At 35.1% G+C, this 14,305-nt stretch overlaps 1 protein-coding gene across 1 annotated transcript in view; it reads left to right on the top strand.

Moving 5' to 3' along the window:
- LOC135084983 (5-hydroxytryptamine receptor 2A) overlaps nt 1-10,662 on the top strand; it is a 135,049-nt gene extending 124,387 nt beyond the window's left edge. The window contains exons 7-8 of the mRNA XM_063979747.1: nt 8,284-8,391; nt 9,290-10,662. Coding sequence (XP_063835817.1) covers nt 8,284-8,391; nt 9,290-10,184 — 1,003 coding nt within the window. The 3' untranslated portion in view covers nt 10,185-10,662. The remainder of the gene's footprint in view (nt 1-8,283; nt 8,392-9,289) is intronic.
- Nucleotides 10,663-14,305: the final 3,643 nt, after the last annotated feature.

Here is a 14,305-nt window from a genome sequence, read left to right as displayed (position 1 = left end):
TTTTAAATAACGGTTTAACTACTGATATTTTCAATTTACTAGGAAATATTCCTTTGCTTATAGATAAGTTGATTATGTGACACAATGGACCAGAGATTTCATCTTTACAGAATTTAATAACTTTAGTATTAAAGTCGTCATAACCCACGCTATTTTTATTTTTTAGATTTTTGATAATTCTTATAACATTCTCAGGATTTATTGGGTTGAGATATATAGAATTCCTGTTAGTTGTTATTTTAAAGTCATATGAAATATTTGTTTTAGAGCTGTTATTTTTTTGTTTCTTTTTATGAATGTCTACCATATTTACAAAATTTCTGTTAAAAATTTGCGCTATTTCTTTTGGTTTACTAATTATTTCGTTATTATATTTTAATTGAGTTATATTTTCTTTGGGTTGCTTAAACTTATTTGAGTTAATTATATTCCATGTAGCTTTTGTACTATTATCAGCGTTATATATGTATTTATAATTTTGTAAGCGTTGAGATTTAATTATAATTTTTTTAAGTAAGTTTGTGTAGATTTTAAATTTATTTTTATCAATTACAGTGACTTTATTTAAGTATAGCCTTCTCTTTGTATGGCACGATTTTTTTATTCCTTTCGTAATCCACGGAGGGCTAATTTTTGAAGAAATTTTAAAAAGATTAAATGGGAAACACAAATCATAAAAAAGTTTGAAAGTATCAAAGAAGAGATTGTAAGATTGATTAGGGTCATTACTTAGATATACTTCACTAAAACTCATTTGTTTTAAGCAGTATTTAAATTTTTCTAGGTTTTCTAGACTTAAATCACGTTTCTTTATGAACCAGTGTGGAAATCTTATTATTTTTTTAATTGGATATTTCAGAAGTTGTGCAGAGTGATCAGAAAGACCTAAATGTAATACCTTGCTTCTGCAGTTTCGGCTATTATGGGCTATATTATCAATACAGGTGCCACTTTCTAATCTAGTAATTTCGTTTATTTCTAATTTAAAATTGTAACTTAAAAATAGGTTAATGAAAACATTGCAAAGTGTATGTTTTTTCAATGTATCTATGTTAAAATCACCACATATAACAGTTTTTTTGCTTCTTAGACTACTGGTTTTATCTAAAAGCTCCTCAATTCTTTCTAGAAAACATGAAACATTGTTGGGATTCGGTGGACGGTATACACATATTACGACAATATTGTAAGGAACAATTTCAATAGCACAACATTCAAAAGTATTTTTCACAGACATCTTTTTGTATTCATTTAATTCCTTGTAATTGAGTCCTTTTCGGATTAGGATGCAGGTTCCACCTCTTTTTTCTGGTCTTGTAAAAGCTGTTGCACAATTGTAATTTTGCAATATGATATTTTTCTCATGGTTGTTCTGTATAAAGTGTTCACTTAGACATAAAACATCAATAGTATCTCCCTTTTTTGATAAGTCTTCCAGCGCAACTGTAATTTCTTCAGATTTATTAAGTAAACTGCGTATATTTTGATGCATTATATTTAAAAAGTTATTTTCATTAGACTCGAAAAAAACTTTTTGGATTATCTTCATGGATTATGGAGTGGTCTTGCGCGTTTTTCGTTTCGGTGCATGCTACGAAATTAGTTTCGGCAGCAATGTTGGTTATCATATCATAGATATCTTGAAATATTACTCTCATTCCATTACTATTCACAGTGCCATAATGGCGATCAAACATGGTATTATCATATTTCAGGTTTAGGTTTGAGTCCAAAAGATACATGTATTCGTGTGACAAATTGTCTAAATATAACAAATGGTTGAAATATTCTATCCTTTGGTTGAATAAAGTAGCATAATCTCTGCATTTAAAGGTAGGCAGACATACAATTATGTTTGTATTCGTGCATCTCTGAAGTGTTTCTCTCAGAAACAAGACAATATCCATGTAATTTTTGGCAGTAGTAAAGTCTTCTTGACCTAATAGAATTACACAATAATCATTTCTCGTGTAGTTTGTGAGCTTTGACTCGATTCCTTTTAAAAGATGACGTATTCCGACGTTTGGTATGAGATAATGGCATAGATTATAATGATTGCTCAAAGCTTCTTCAGTAAAATTCAATATGTTCAGTTTTTTATTCGTGCTAAGTAAACACATTTTATTTTTTTCATATTGATTGGTAGATGGAAAGCAGTGATCGAATGAGTTATTCATATCAAACTCTGTAATACTGTCATTTTGTTGGATCTCTTTTACTAAAGTATCTAGATCGTGCTTTGTTCTATTTAGCTGTTCTATGAGATTGCCAATCTTATTTTTGATAGCTTTAAGCGACTTTTTATATTTAGCAAATTAATGGCATTGGCAAATGCAAAAGTGTGCGTGCCATAAAAACAGACTTAAAAAATACTACGGTATGTATTATCTGTGTCAGTATCAACTTTCTAACTTGTTATAAGAAATGGTGGCCATCAAAAAAATGGTGGACATCAAATTTTTCGTATCGATTTTCTCGGTAATTATTCGTCGCATTTGGTTTATAATAATATATTTGTGAGGTACATCTGAGGTACTAAATAATGATAAATAATAAGAAAACCATAACTTACCTGTTTCGTCCAATTTCAGCATACACCCGCCAACCTGATATCAGGTTGGCGGCTCATTTTGTAATTGTAATTGTTCCCGTACAAAATTAATAATTAGGGAGGTACAAAATTAATAACTAAAGGTACACCAAGGTACATCTCAGGTATTAAAAATTTATATTTATATTATTCAATTCTGTGACCATACACCCGCCATTCTGACGTTCACAAAACGAACAGTAGCGAGCCACCAGTCCACCACACATGTAAAGCTCACTTGCCTTCGTGAATTGCAACATTTTGGTTCATTAAATAATATTCTGCTAAACAAACCAGCTTGTTATGACAAAAGTTTTGCATATTTTATATTGCACCCAAAATCTAGATTTATCACCGATCCTAGCGATTTTAATGAATTTGCATTTCGACGCACTATCATGTTGACGCACATGGTATTAGCTATTCTAGGCTCATTCTAGCGCTAATCAGTTTTGTCAACACAAACGCAGTAAAAGCGTATATTGTGTAGCAAATGCGCTTAAGTGTAATTTAGGCACAATATTTCGTAAAAAATAAAGAAAAAAATCATTTTAAGCATTTTTAAGTTGTAGTTCTTTCACCCTGAAAATGCGCTGCCTGCTGCTGTATTTCCTGAACACTATAATCCGGGCCTTTTCAAGGCGAGAGTGAATAGGCACTTACAGAGCAGATAATTATTATTATGTACCATCCTAGACTGCATCTCACTTAACACCAGGTGCGATTGCGGTCAAATACCTGCCTTGTCTTGCATAAAAAAACTACCAGCGAATCGAGACACAATAAAAATCAATGCTACCAACCATTTAGGGTTTCTCGAGTTAAAATATTTTTTTCGCAGTGAAGTTTTTTGGTGCTCCTGCAAAATTTGATCTATGGGAGTTACGAGGTTTGGAATTTAGCTAACGCATGATATTAGCGATGCAGCTCATTCCAGCACTAATCAGTTTTGTCAACACCGACGCAGTAAAAGCGTGTATCGCGTATCCGAGGAACGAGCAAATGCGGTTAGTGTGATGTAGGCTTAATAGTTTGTGAAAGCTTTGAAGACTAGCTGTAATGCGTTTTTAAGCGTTAAAAATATGTCTTATTTAAAATAGAGGGCGATTATATGTTCATTGAGAGGAATTATTAGTGTTTTTTTATCCATAAATATCACTAATTGGGATATTATGTAAGGTCACACAAATGGTACCTAGCAAAATGGGTATTACGTGGAGAAATAAAATTGATGAATTGAGTTTGAGTCACTAACGCCCGTATTCACAAACATTACTATGAGGTCTCACAGTGCGTGTGGACACACAAACCAATCAGTGAACCCTGTTCAACGCTGTGTGTTCGATTTGCTGCTTCACTTAAGCAAGCATTATTTGTGAATATGGGCGTAAAATTAGTAATTCTTTTACTTTATGCAATAAAAATATTACAGTGTTTTAGTGTAAAGTCATTAAATATTAAACACAATGAGGGACAAATAATAAGTTCTAAAGCATTTTCGTAGTCACAAATCTATAGGTATTTCATCTAGAGAAGACATTATCGTCCCTCGCATGACTGACTATCCTATCTCAGTCTTTTGGCGAATTGAGATAGGGCTACAATTTTTTTCCTGCTTCCATTGTCTACGATTTTCTCTAACTCACGGATCTGTATGTACCTATTTTCCCTCCCACGAGGTCCGTAAAGTATAAACAGAAACTAAATTTGAAATGACCTAACTGAAAACCCGTGGTTTTGAGAAAGTGGCAATACTGAGATAAGAGAGTTAGTCATGTAAGGGACATTATTAGGCAGGCTAAAGCCTGGTCCGTGAGCACGTAGAATCCCGTCCAATGACCTCAAGCTACCCATCCCTATCGCTCGCGCTTAATTATGTTGCTGTCGCGACTGTGCGACGGGCGCCCGCAGTGAGTGTGCGAGCGCGACAGCGCTCTCTAACATTAACTAACTACGAATTCTCACAAGCTAATTTATTAAACTACAAATGTACCGTCAGTGGAGTTTTTGCGAACAGTTTTTAATTGACACAGAATCACAAACAGTCACGCCATTAGAGCATTACGAATTCAGCGAATAGTGAATGTTAGTGTTTATTAATTCACGACTCTACTTGTACTTAGTGTGATTTGTGTAGAGTTCTCGCAGATTACAGGCGTTTATGATCACAGCTTCTTGATGATGATTCTTGACTTGACGACCTGTATTATGTTAAGGTTTGGCCAAACCAACGCGATCACACGCGATCAGCCGGCGCGTGCAGCGATGGCGATCAATGCATTTAAGTCTGGTCGCCATCGCTCCACGCAGGCTGATCTCGTGTGATCGCGTTGGTTTGGCCGAACCTTTACGATTTTCGCTGAGCGGGCGCCTTTCCAGCATGGCTCAATAATGTTAACCTCTGTACATGTATGCACATAAATGTTAAATGCTGAATAAAGATATTCTATTCTATATTATATTCTTTTGTCGGCCGATAGTTTAATTGGGTTATTGATAAAGTATGAAAGTACACACACTGCTTGGGTATCGGGTCAACCCAATTATCGGCCGATAAAAAAAAGTCTGCTGGGCTAGGATTCTTAAGCCATGTATTCATTAGGCAACATTTGTTGATAAACTGTTTATGACTAGTGTGAAACAATTTTACCATAAACACAGGTTTCTGAAACTTGGCCGTCCACACTTGCTCTCCAATCATAGCGGGGAGCACGGAAACATGTATCATAAACAATGCTTTATCACCTATGTTTATGGACTTTTTATAAACTGTTTACAGAGATGATGAAACATTGTTTATGAATAGTTTATAAACAGTGTTTATCAACAAATGTTGCCTAATGAATACATGGCTTTATCTTCTGAAAATGTAGCAATGCATGTTTATGTTACAAATTATTAGAACGTCACTACGTCTAATCTGAGAATGTTAGTTCGAAGAAGCTGTAGTATTGTTTTGTGTACGAGTTTTCGAGGTTTCGGAGTAAATAAATGTTTTGATTTAATTTTGGATCGTTAACTTAAGTGGAAAGAAAATTTTATTTACCGACGATTTACATGCCTCCTCGAATGCTGATTAACAGTCCATGTTATTGTGAACCTTAACTATCTGCTACTTTGTACAGTCGCGGAATGAAAAGGTTCGTCACCTTAGTGTCGGTTTTCGCTTGCACTAGGTACTGTGAGAGTCAAACCTGCCAACATAACAGTGCAAGAAACAGTGCTGCTAACATTTAAATAAATATGACGTTTGCTAACGAATAAGGTTTTGCTTGTTTATTTTTCTATCCCATCAGTGCAATGCAATGATGACATTGACTAATTGACAATAGTTTTTTTTTTATTTAAAAGAAATAATAATGGCAGTTTGAACCAACAAGAAGGTTTTAGTTTATCAATCATAATAATCTTCTTGACAAGATAAATCGTCAAACAACTTTGATCTGAATAATTTTGAACTTTACTGACGAACAGTTAAAGATTATTTTCTCTAACTTGAGATTATTCTGTAACATAGTTTCAAAAGGTAATATGTGCTCGCGATTCGTTGAAAGAATCAATTTGAAAACTGACGAACCTTTTCATTCCATGACTGTACATACAAACATTTCTCGAAGCAGGATCAGATGTAGAGCATGTAGTACACGAACTAAAGTAAAAAAACATAGTACTATACATGTATAAAGTAAAAAAAAACATAGGTACTATATACATGTATAATGTCATAGTATGTTTTTTTACTTTAGATAATCCTTTTTGTTGCATAGTAAAGTTAACGTTTAGCTGTTGAGATGTGGCCTGTAATACGTATTTTTGTTTTTTAGATATGACAAGTAAATGTTTAGTAAATAATTATAAATTAATCGTTAATTTTTAATTTGTTTCATCATATTATCTAATACATGTTTGTGCTTACGTATTTAATAATAATTGTGTAACCTAAATGTGTAAATGTTCTTGTAATGAGGGTTTTTGCGATTGAAAAATCCGCCAGATGGCAATACGTAGACGGGAGGTCCAAATGCTGCATGATTAGGGGATTTTGACATATCTGTTAATGTCATGTCAAAAATAACCAATCATGCAGCATTTGGACCTCGCGTCTACGTATTGCCATCTGGCGGATTTTTCAATCGCGAAAACCCACCCTCATTGTTTTAAAATGTTAAAACAATGAGTTTGTTTGTAATAAGACTTCGATGTGCCAAACTGTGTTGTTTCAAATGTCCATTGGCACGAGAGAGAACAATTTCTGTGTTTCTGAAACGTTCTAGACGAATGTGAAACGTAAATAGTCAATCACTTTAGTTATCACTTGCTTTTGAAGCATTTTAAATAAAGCATACTTGTTTATGAATTGGAATTCGAATTATTTTCCTTGAGGGTGGAAAGGATAACTAAATTAGCTGTAGTAAATGTATGGAAGCTGGGAACATTGAATTTTCAGATAGATCTAGATTATTCTGTAACCTGTTATTTACACCGTTTGATAGAGTTCATGAAGCGCTTTCAGGATCAGTACCTAACCAGTTTTTAGATATCTTTAGAAATAATCCAGTAAAATTACTTATCGTTTCCACCCTGTATTATTATGACTTGATATTTTATAACAATGAATATTCAAATTATCGGTAACAAAATGTTGATTTACATTAAAATAACATAATATTTTCATGTCAGATGCAGTCGACTATTAAAATAATTTGAAATGCAGATGACGTTTTACATCGTGTGTATTTAACTGCCAATGGACATTTCAATGTTGCTATTAAACGTAGCTTCATACTGATGTATGTAACAATGTTAAAAACACAATAGGCTCTGGATAATATGCAAGTGTGGGAGAAAATTTTGGGGTTAACGTTGAAGTCCGGGCTTTTTTAAGGCGAGAGTGAATAGGCACTTACAGGGCAGATATTATGTACCATCTCACTTAACATCAGGTGCGATTGCGGGCAAATATCTGCCTTGTTCTGAATTAAAAAAAAACATCGATAGCACCTCAAACTGTATTTGTTTCAAAATAGCTTTTATTAAAATTTGCTTAAGATACTGTTTTGTGCCGTTTCCTGTACTTTACTAAGTTATATTTGTATTGAACAGAGCCTTCTGTGCCTTTATGATCTATGTGCTGTTAATAGTCCGCGTCAATAGACACTGGCAAAAGACATTTTGTAAATTATTTTTCATCAAACTTGAGATTGTTTGTGTGTCGATCTATAAATGCTGGGTTAAAAAAATGTTGGGATTATCAGACAGTTATTTGTTAGAAATTAAACTGTCCCAGTATCTCGCAATTATTTCACTTCGGTTGCTAAATAGAGATTATAAGCTTACGCGTGCTCATTTTCTGCTTAACATAAGCCTTCTTTCGTTTCTTTATTGTCCTGAATTGATTTAAGATTATTCGAGCTGATTTCTCAAAATTGATTTATTTTCTAATCTACAATTCAGAAACGAAAAAAAGTTGAATTACATACTTATGTAGAAAATAATCGTGCTCAAGCTAAAAATTGAAAATGAGGACGCTCGAGCTAACTGAAGAAACTTGACAGCGTGTGGTCACTATTATTGGGAATAATTTACTTGACAAATTGCCAGTTTTTACTAGCGCGGACTTTAACCAAAGCCTTTGTGTCATGATCAATGTATGCTGTCTGTGTGCCTGCCTCATACCGTGTTGTGTTGCACAGCGAGCCGGCCCCGTCGGCAATGACCGCACTGCACCAGTTCGGGGCTGAGATGTTGCGCCTATCCCGCGGCCTTGAGGCTTCTGCTGCCACCAAACCGCAGTTTAAAGGGTATTCCAATTGGCATATGCTTCAAAATTCAACGCAAGATACGGCTGCTTTGGGCGGTGATGCAATCGCGCGATCGGGAGAGTCTACTTGTTCTTTTGTTTCAAACAGCTGTTCTTTTCCAGCCAGGATAAGATGTGCACCGTGATAAAATCTTATCGACGATGGGCTTATCACGTGAAGTCGATAAAATGGCAAGATAAAAGCTTATCACGGAGCATTTTCTAGCTAAGCCTAGGATTGATGGATTTGGTCGATGGATTGGATGTGGTCGCTTTCTGGCGATAACAAAATAACAACGACTATCTGATCATACCGTTCCAATTTCTATTCTGATTTTTGATTGACTGTATTTGCGTACATACGCATACATTAAAGAGGATCTACTTACGAGCTTATTATCCGTATGTTAATGTATGTATATTGCCTCCAGGTTCATATTTAAGTATTATCAAAATTATTTTCAACTGTCTTTTTACATGAATACTAAATGCTTGTTGAATCAATTAATTTATTAAATAGCGCCGCAGTAGCAAGCAATGAAAACTTGTTAAATAATTAAGCTGCGACACAATTTTGTCAAATAATTATTCGGTTTCACAACAATCGCCGCAGTCCAATACGTATCTACTTACTTATTTATTTATATTTCGCTTCGGGAGTTCAATACGCACTTACTATTTTATTTTATCGTTTCTGGAAAAAGGACGGCTGTTTACTTTGTATTGTTTGCGTTTCTGTAATCATGTTTGCTTTTACAGCGTTCCCAAAATTCCATCCGTCGCGATTGTTTCACTTTAAAAAGACGTCGTATTTTTAGGCCCGAAATTGATTGTTGCTCCTTTTTTGGTCCTATATTACTAACGTCAAACCCACGCTTAATAAGATCTATTGTTGACAGGACAAACATATCAGAAAGATGCGGCATGCTCACTCCAGGGTCACTGAGCGTGTCGTCTAGCTCACCATCCTCTATGCTTCAAGACAGAAGACGCCCGTCATCCACTTGTGATCCCAACACACCCTTACATAGGCCCAGGAGTGCGTCAGATGACGAAAGCAACGACGGCTTGCTAGCTCCAGCAACTTTAACAGCTAAGTCTAGAAGTTCTGAAGATGGCCTTTTACTTCCCCCTCCGTGTACGTGCCCTTACTTTGGATCAGAGTCTACTCCTCCTAGAAGAACGACAGAAGTTATTATAGTTCCTGGTGGTGACATCAACGGTTGTAATGGTTACCCTCGGAATGGTAATTTGAAAGACGAGCCTCAGTACTTTAGGAGATCTAGCCGAGGAGCGGCTTCTATGGTTACATGGGATGAAGCGAGGAGGTTCAGAAGAGGTTCTAGTTTTGGAGGAGCACGAACTACATTGTCGACTCCAGTGCGAAGCATCAGAGCTCAGAGGTCGATAAATGCTCGTCCACAGCAGCAGATATCTTCGAGTCCCCAACGCCAAACACCTAGAGCACACCATTCCAGAAATTCAAGTGTCATTTCGAGAAACTCTTCCCGCCACGGCAGGATTCTACGCCTGGAGCAAAAAGCCACGAAAGTTCTCGGAGTTGTGTTTTTTACTTTCGTCGTTCTCTGGGCGCCATTTTTCATCCTGAATATGGTTCCGGCAGTTTGTCCCGAATGCGAGAGGCGGATTTCGCCTTGGGTTTTCGACTTCGTGCTTTGGTTGGGCTACGCCAGTTCGATGGTGAATCCTATATTCTACACCATATTTAATAAGGTGTTTAGGCAAGCTTTTAAAAAGGTGTTGTTGTGTCAATATTGTAAGTCTAGGAGATAGCCCGCACCCTGGGAGCGTGTCCGTCCCTCCTCGGATCCAGGGTTGGGCGCGCTCTCAGTCAATCGTCAAGTAAGATCTCATTTTGTGTGAACCAGAGCTTTAAGAGTAAGAATGCTTATCTATTTCGCAGATATTAACCACAAGCAAACAGAGATAAAGCTTACTATTTCATTACCCACAGGTGTTATAATTTTCCGTCTCCTTTTGTAAGTGCAATATTCTGGCAGATCTATTGAAAATGTTTGAAAATAACTTTTGATTTCGTTTCGCTTTTTATACGCATAGAAATAAAGGAACCTTTATCTGTGTTTGCTGTGTACTCGTAAACTATGTAGGTACTCGTATTTCTTCACAAGATGTATATTTTTTTAATATCGTGCTACAACAACACATGTTACCGAGCAGCGCACAAATAGATATTATGCCTTCTGACCTCAACATTGTACCTGTATTTATAAATAAAGTTATCTGTATTAATCTGTATCGTTTGTCTCGTCTATCGTTTTTCAAATTTTATAGGAATACGCGGGTCTATCCGTCTTTTTCACACTCCTTGCATACCGCTAAAGAGTGACGAAGATAGCCAAACTTACAGAATAAGACGTTTGTGAATCTGAATGGGTAATCAGAATCCTGCTATTCCTTCAAAATGCTAAACGTTTAAACTCATTACCTCTATCCGTAACTGACGCTTCGCACTTAGAATTGTAAAGTTAAAAATTAATTTATAAAGACTGAATGTTTATTTAGCAGCATTTATTGGAGTAGGTACTTAGAGATAGAGATGTCGAACTATCAATGTCGCTAATAGATATTTGTTATTCTTGCCAGGGATAGTTGTGTTGTAAATAATATCTTTGCTACTAAATGGTGTCGATGCCTAACTATCGTTATTATAAATTATTCCATAATATCTTCTTGTCCATTATAGGTCGCGCAACGAAAATTGAGGCAAACAAGTACTTACACTGGATGTACTCGTAATATTCAATACAGTTCAAATATTAAATACACAGTAGCTAGCTCCCTCTTACCTATCTGTAAGGGCGACAGAAAAGTACTTGTCAGGCCGACTATGCAAGACATCAGCGCAGATAGCGTATACAAAAACAAATCTTTGCTATTATTTATGACCTCAACTTACGTTGCGCGACCTATAACTATGATATTGGTCATCACTAGTCGTCTATTTGGTAATGATGGGAATAGACCTGGATATAACAATTTTATTATCGCTGAGCCGTTAAATAAATATTAGCAGAGTAAATACAAATGAGTAGGTCATCTTCATAGAAACGCCCGAGCGCGGTTTGTATGTGAGCGCGCCAATACGTTTGCGGCGCGCACGCACACACTGACAAAATTTAGCGTGGATTAGCGGTGAGTTGCCCCGAATTTTGACAGTGTGTGCGTGCGCGCCGCATACGTATTGGCGCGCGCTCACGTACAAACCGCGCTCGGTGCGTTTCTATGAAGATGACCTACTCATTTGTATTTACTCTGGTATTAGTGCCTTTTTCTTATGCAGATTTGGTAAACATGCGGGCTAAGCGCATTTAATTATTTCATATGTTTTTTCTATTATATTCGCACGCCACAGATTGGAGAGACCAGATCCGCACGCATGCTGAAATCCGCATCCTAGGAAAAAGGCACTTGTGACATCTTTAGAAGTCTGTATTTGTCATTGTTATACAGGGTGTTAGGTAAATGGGTATATGAGCCGACACTAGCCCATGTTAACATGGGCATATAAATGGTATGGTGAAGTCAGAAATTTGATATCATCATTTTAATTTTTTTAATTTCCATACAAAATATCTTTTATAAAATCCGATTTGTATGAAAAATAAAATAATTAAAATGAAGATATCAATTTTCTGACTTCACCATACCATTTATATGCCCATGTTAACATGGGCTAGTGTCGGCTCATATACCCATATACCTAACACCCTGTATATGTAGATTAGTTATTATTGTTGCTTCTTCGGTAATTTATATTGAAAACTATAATGGTATTGGAAGCAATTAATCTAAAAAAAAACTTTGTAATTCTTTTATTTTTTTCTTGTTCGACGGAGAGCCTAATTTGAGAGATCAGTAGAAATCAAATTGATAAACTTTTTGAAGAGTGTAGAATTATGCTGTATATCGCGAATTTGTCAGTAAGTATGCATAGAAATATTTAAAAAAACTTTTTCACGGTAATTGTAGTTTTCCGGTAACGGCACCCACCTATGTTTCATCAGGTACATTTCGAAGAAAAAAAAATTGTTTATAAATATTATTCCTGGAAGCGCATTTTTTAGGCTTTGACAAAGTACTATAAGCCTACGTTCAGGGGGATTATTGTGAGTTTATATCAAACATATTCGATATCGAGTGCGTCAAAAAAGTCTATGAAGATTTTCCAGTAAAAAGGAAAAGTGACATAGCATGTTAATAAGTAAAGTAACTGGCGCGTATGTAAATATGCTTGTATGTCTCTATTTCCAAGTTTAAAAAAATGAAATGGCCTACAATAATTATGTTAGTTACTTACCCCAAAGTTTTTGGTAAAGTATTAACCCGTCAAATAAGCAAAGATTAAAAGAAACGATTAAAATATGGCTTCATAAATCCTGTCGAACAATTTTCACAGATCAGAATGAATAAATATTGAAGCCAAAATGTATAATCCCTTGTTCTAAATACTAAATCTTTATTCTAAAAAGACTTTAGCGTAGTTAAGACAGATTAGTATTCGTATAATTTCGCAATCTGTGTATTTATTCTAGTCATTACAAATTATGAGTCGCGAAGGATTATGAATACAGTATAACAGAAATGTTGTTTATTTAGGCTATGGCTGTGGCTATCCTATTAAACGCTATACGCGGCGTACGACGTCAGTGCCAAATGTTCATATCATAAAGTTAATATTCCTTCGGATTCATAGAGCAACAATCACGAGGTGTCAATCGAAACTGATTTTAGGATGTCACTGGATGTCATTTGTGTGTCAGTGTCAGAATTATTTTACTGTTTTGTTCAATAAATCAATCACTGAACCAGTCACCACGTTTCTGAAGCACTATTTCTCATAAAGTTCCACGGTTTCACTCAGGTGGAATCTGAACAAATCTCAGAGTTCGAATTTTCTGCGTGCCAATAAGTGCTAACGAACTGTCAAATGTTACGTCGTATCTCGCATCTCTTTTTATCACACAGTGTTGCTGCTAGTGACATCTCGCTCGCTCAGACCTTTGTTGCTCTATTCCGCTAGGTATTTTAACTATTTGAGGTTCATATCGACGTCCAAACGCCGACGTCGACGTCTGAAAGAGGCCACAACAGTAGGTACTTTTATTAGTACTTAAGTATAAGTATTGTGACGCGGCCTTAGGTATGACGTTATACGCTGCTTACGACGTTTATAGGACACCATAGCCTTACAATTAATGTAAATTGTCGTGTAAATGTTGCAGTATTAAATCATTGAATAAAAATAAATTATTCAAATCAATTCCTAGATCAATTGGAGGAATGCAAAATTTAAATTATACTTATTAGTAGACTTGCCGAGTCGAAAATGTTGTTCGCTATACATTATTTTATGATCAACCAATAATTTTGATTTACAGGATGTTAAAAATCTAACTTATCTTAAGGAAGAGTCTCAATATAAGATTAGAACACAGATCTGTTCTGCTACTGCTACCAGTTAAAAAAAGATTATAAAAGAAAAAAAATAATGTCAATTCTTAAGCAATCCCTGCTCCCGTAATTTTTAACATCCTATAAAAGATTTATCGGAACTTATTATTCAATTTATTAAACCAAAAATAATTAGTCAGATAACGCAAGACGTTTCACATTGATATTTATTAATTATATTAATTTAAATGTACCTACATGTTAAAAATATGGTAAACTAAAACTATGAAAATAAATTTATAACTTTTGTAAATAAATTAAATTATAAAATAAATTTTACGTAAGACATAGATATTTGTGTACATACAAGATGACGATGTTGGTGTGGAAATATAGCGTAAACATAAACTATGTTTTGAATAAAGCGATATGATCGTGAGTGTTGTTTTTTATTCTTCTTCTTTAACAAAATAAAAAAATGC

Source organism: Ostrinia nubilalis, chromosome 2 (assembly GCF_963855985.1).
Source record: "Ostrinia nubilalis chromosome 2, ilOstNubi1.1, whole genome shotgun sequence".
NCBI classification, from domain to species: domain Eukaryota; kingdom Metazoa; phylum Arthropoda; class Insecta; order Lepidoptera; family Crambidae; genus Ostrinia; species Ostrinia nubilalis.
The sequence above is the reverse complement of the archived record's forward strand: the minus strand, read 5'-3'. Positions and strand labels throughout refer to the sequence as shown.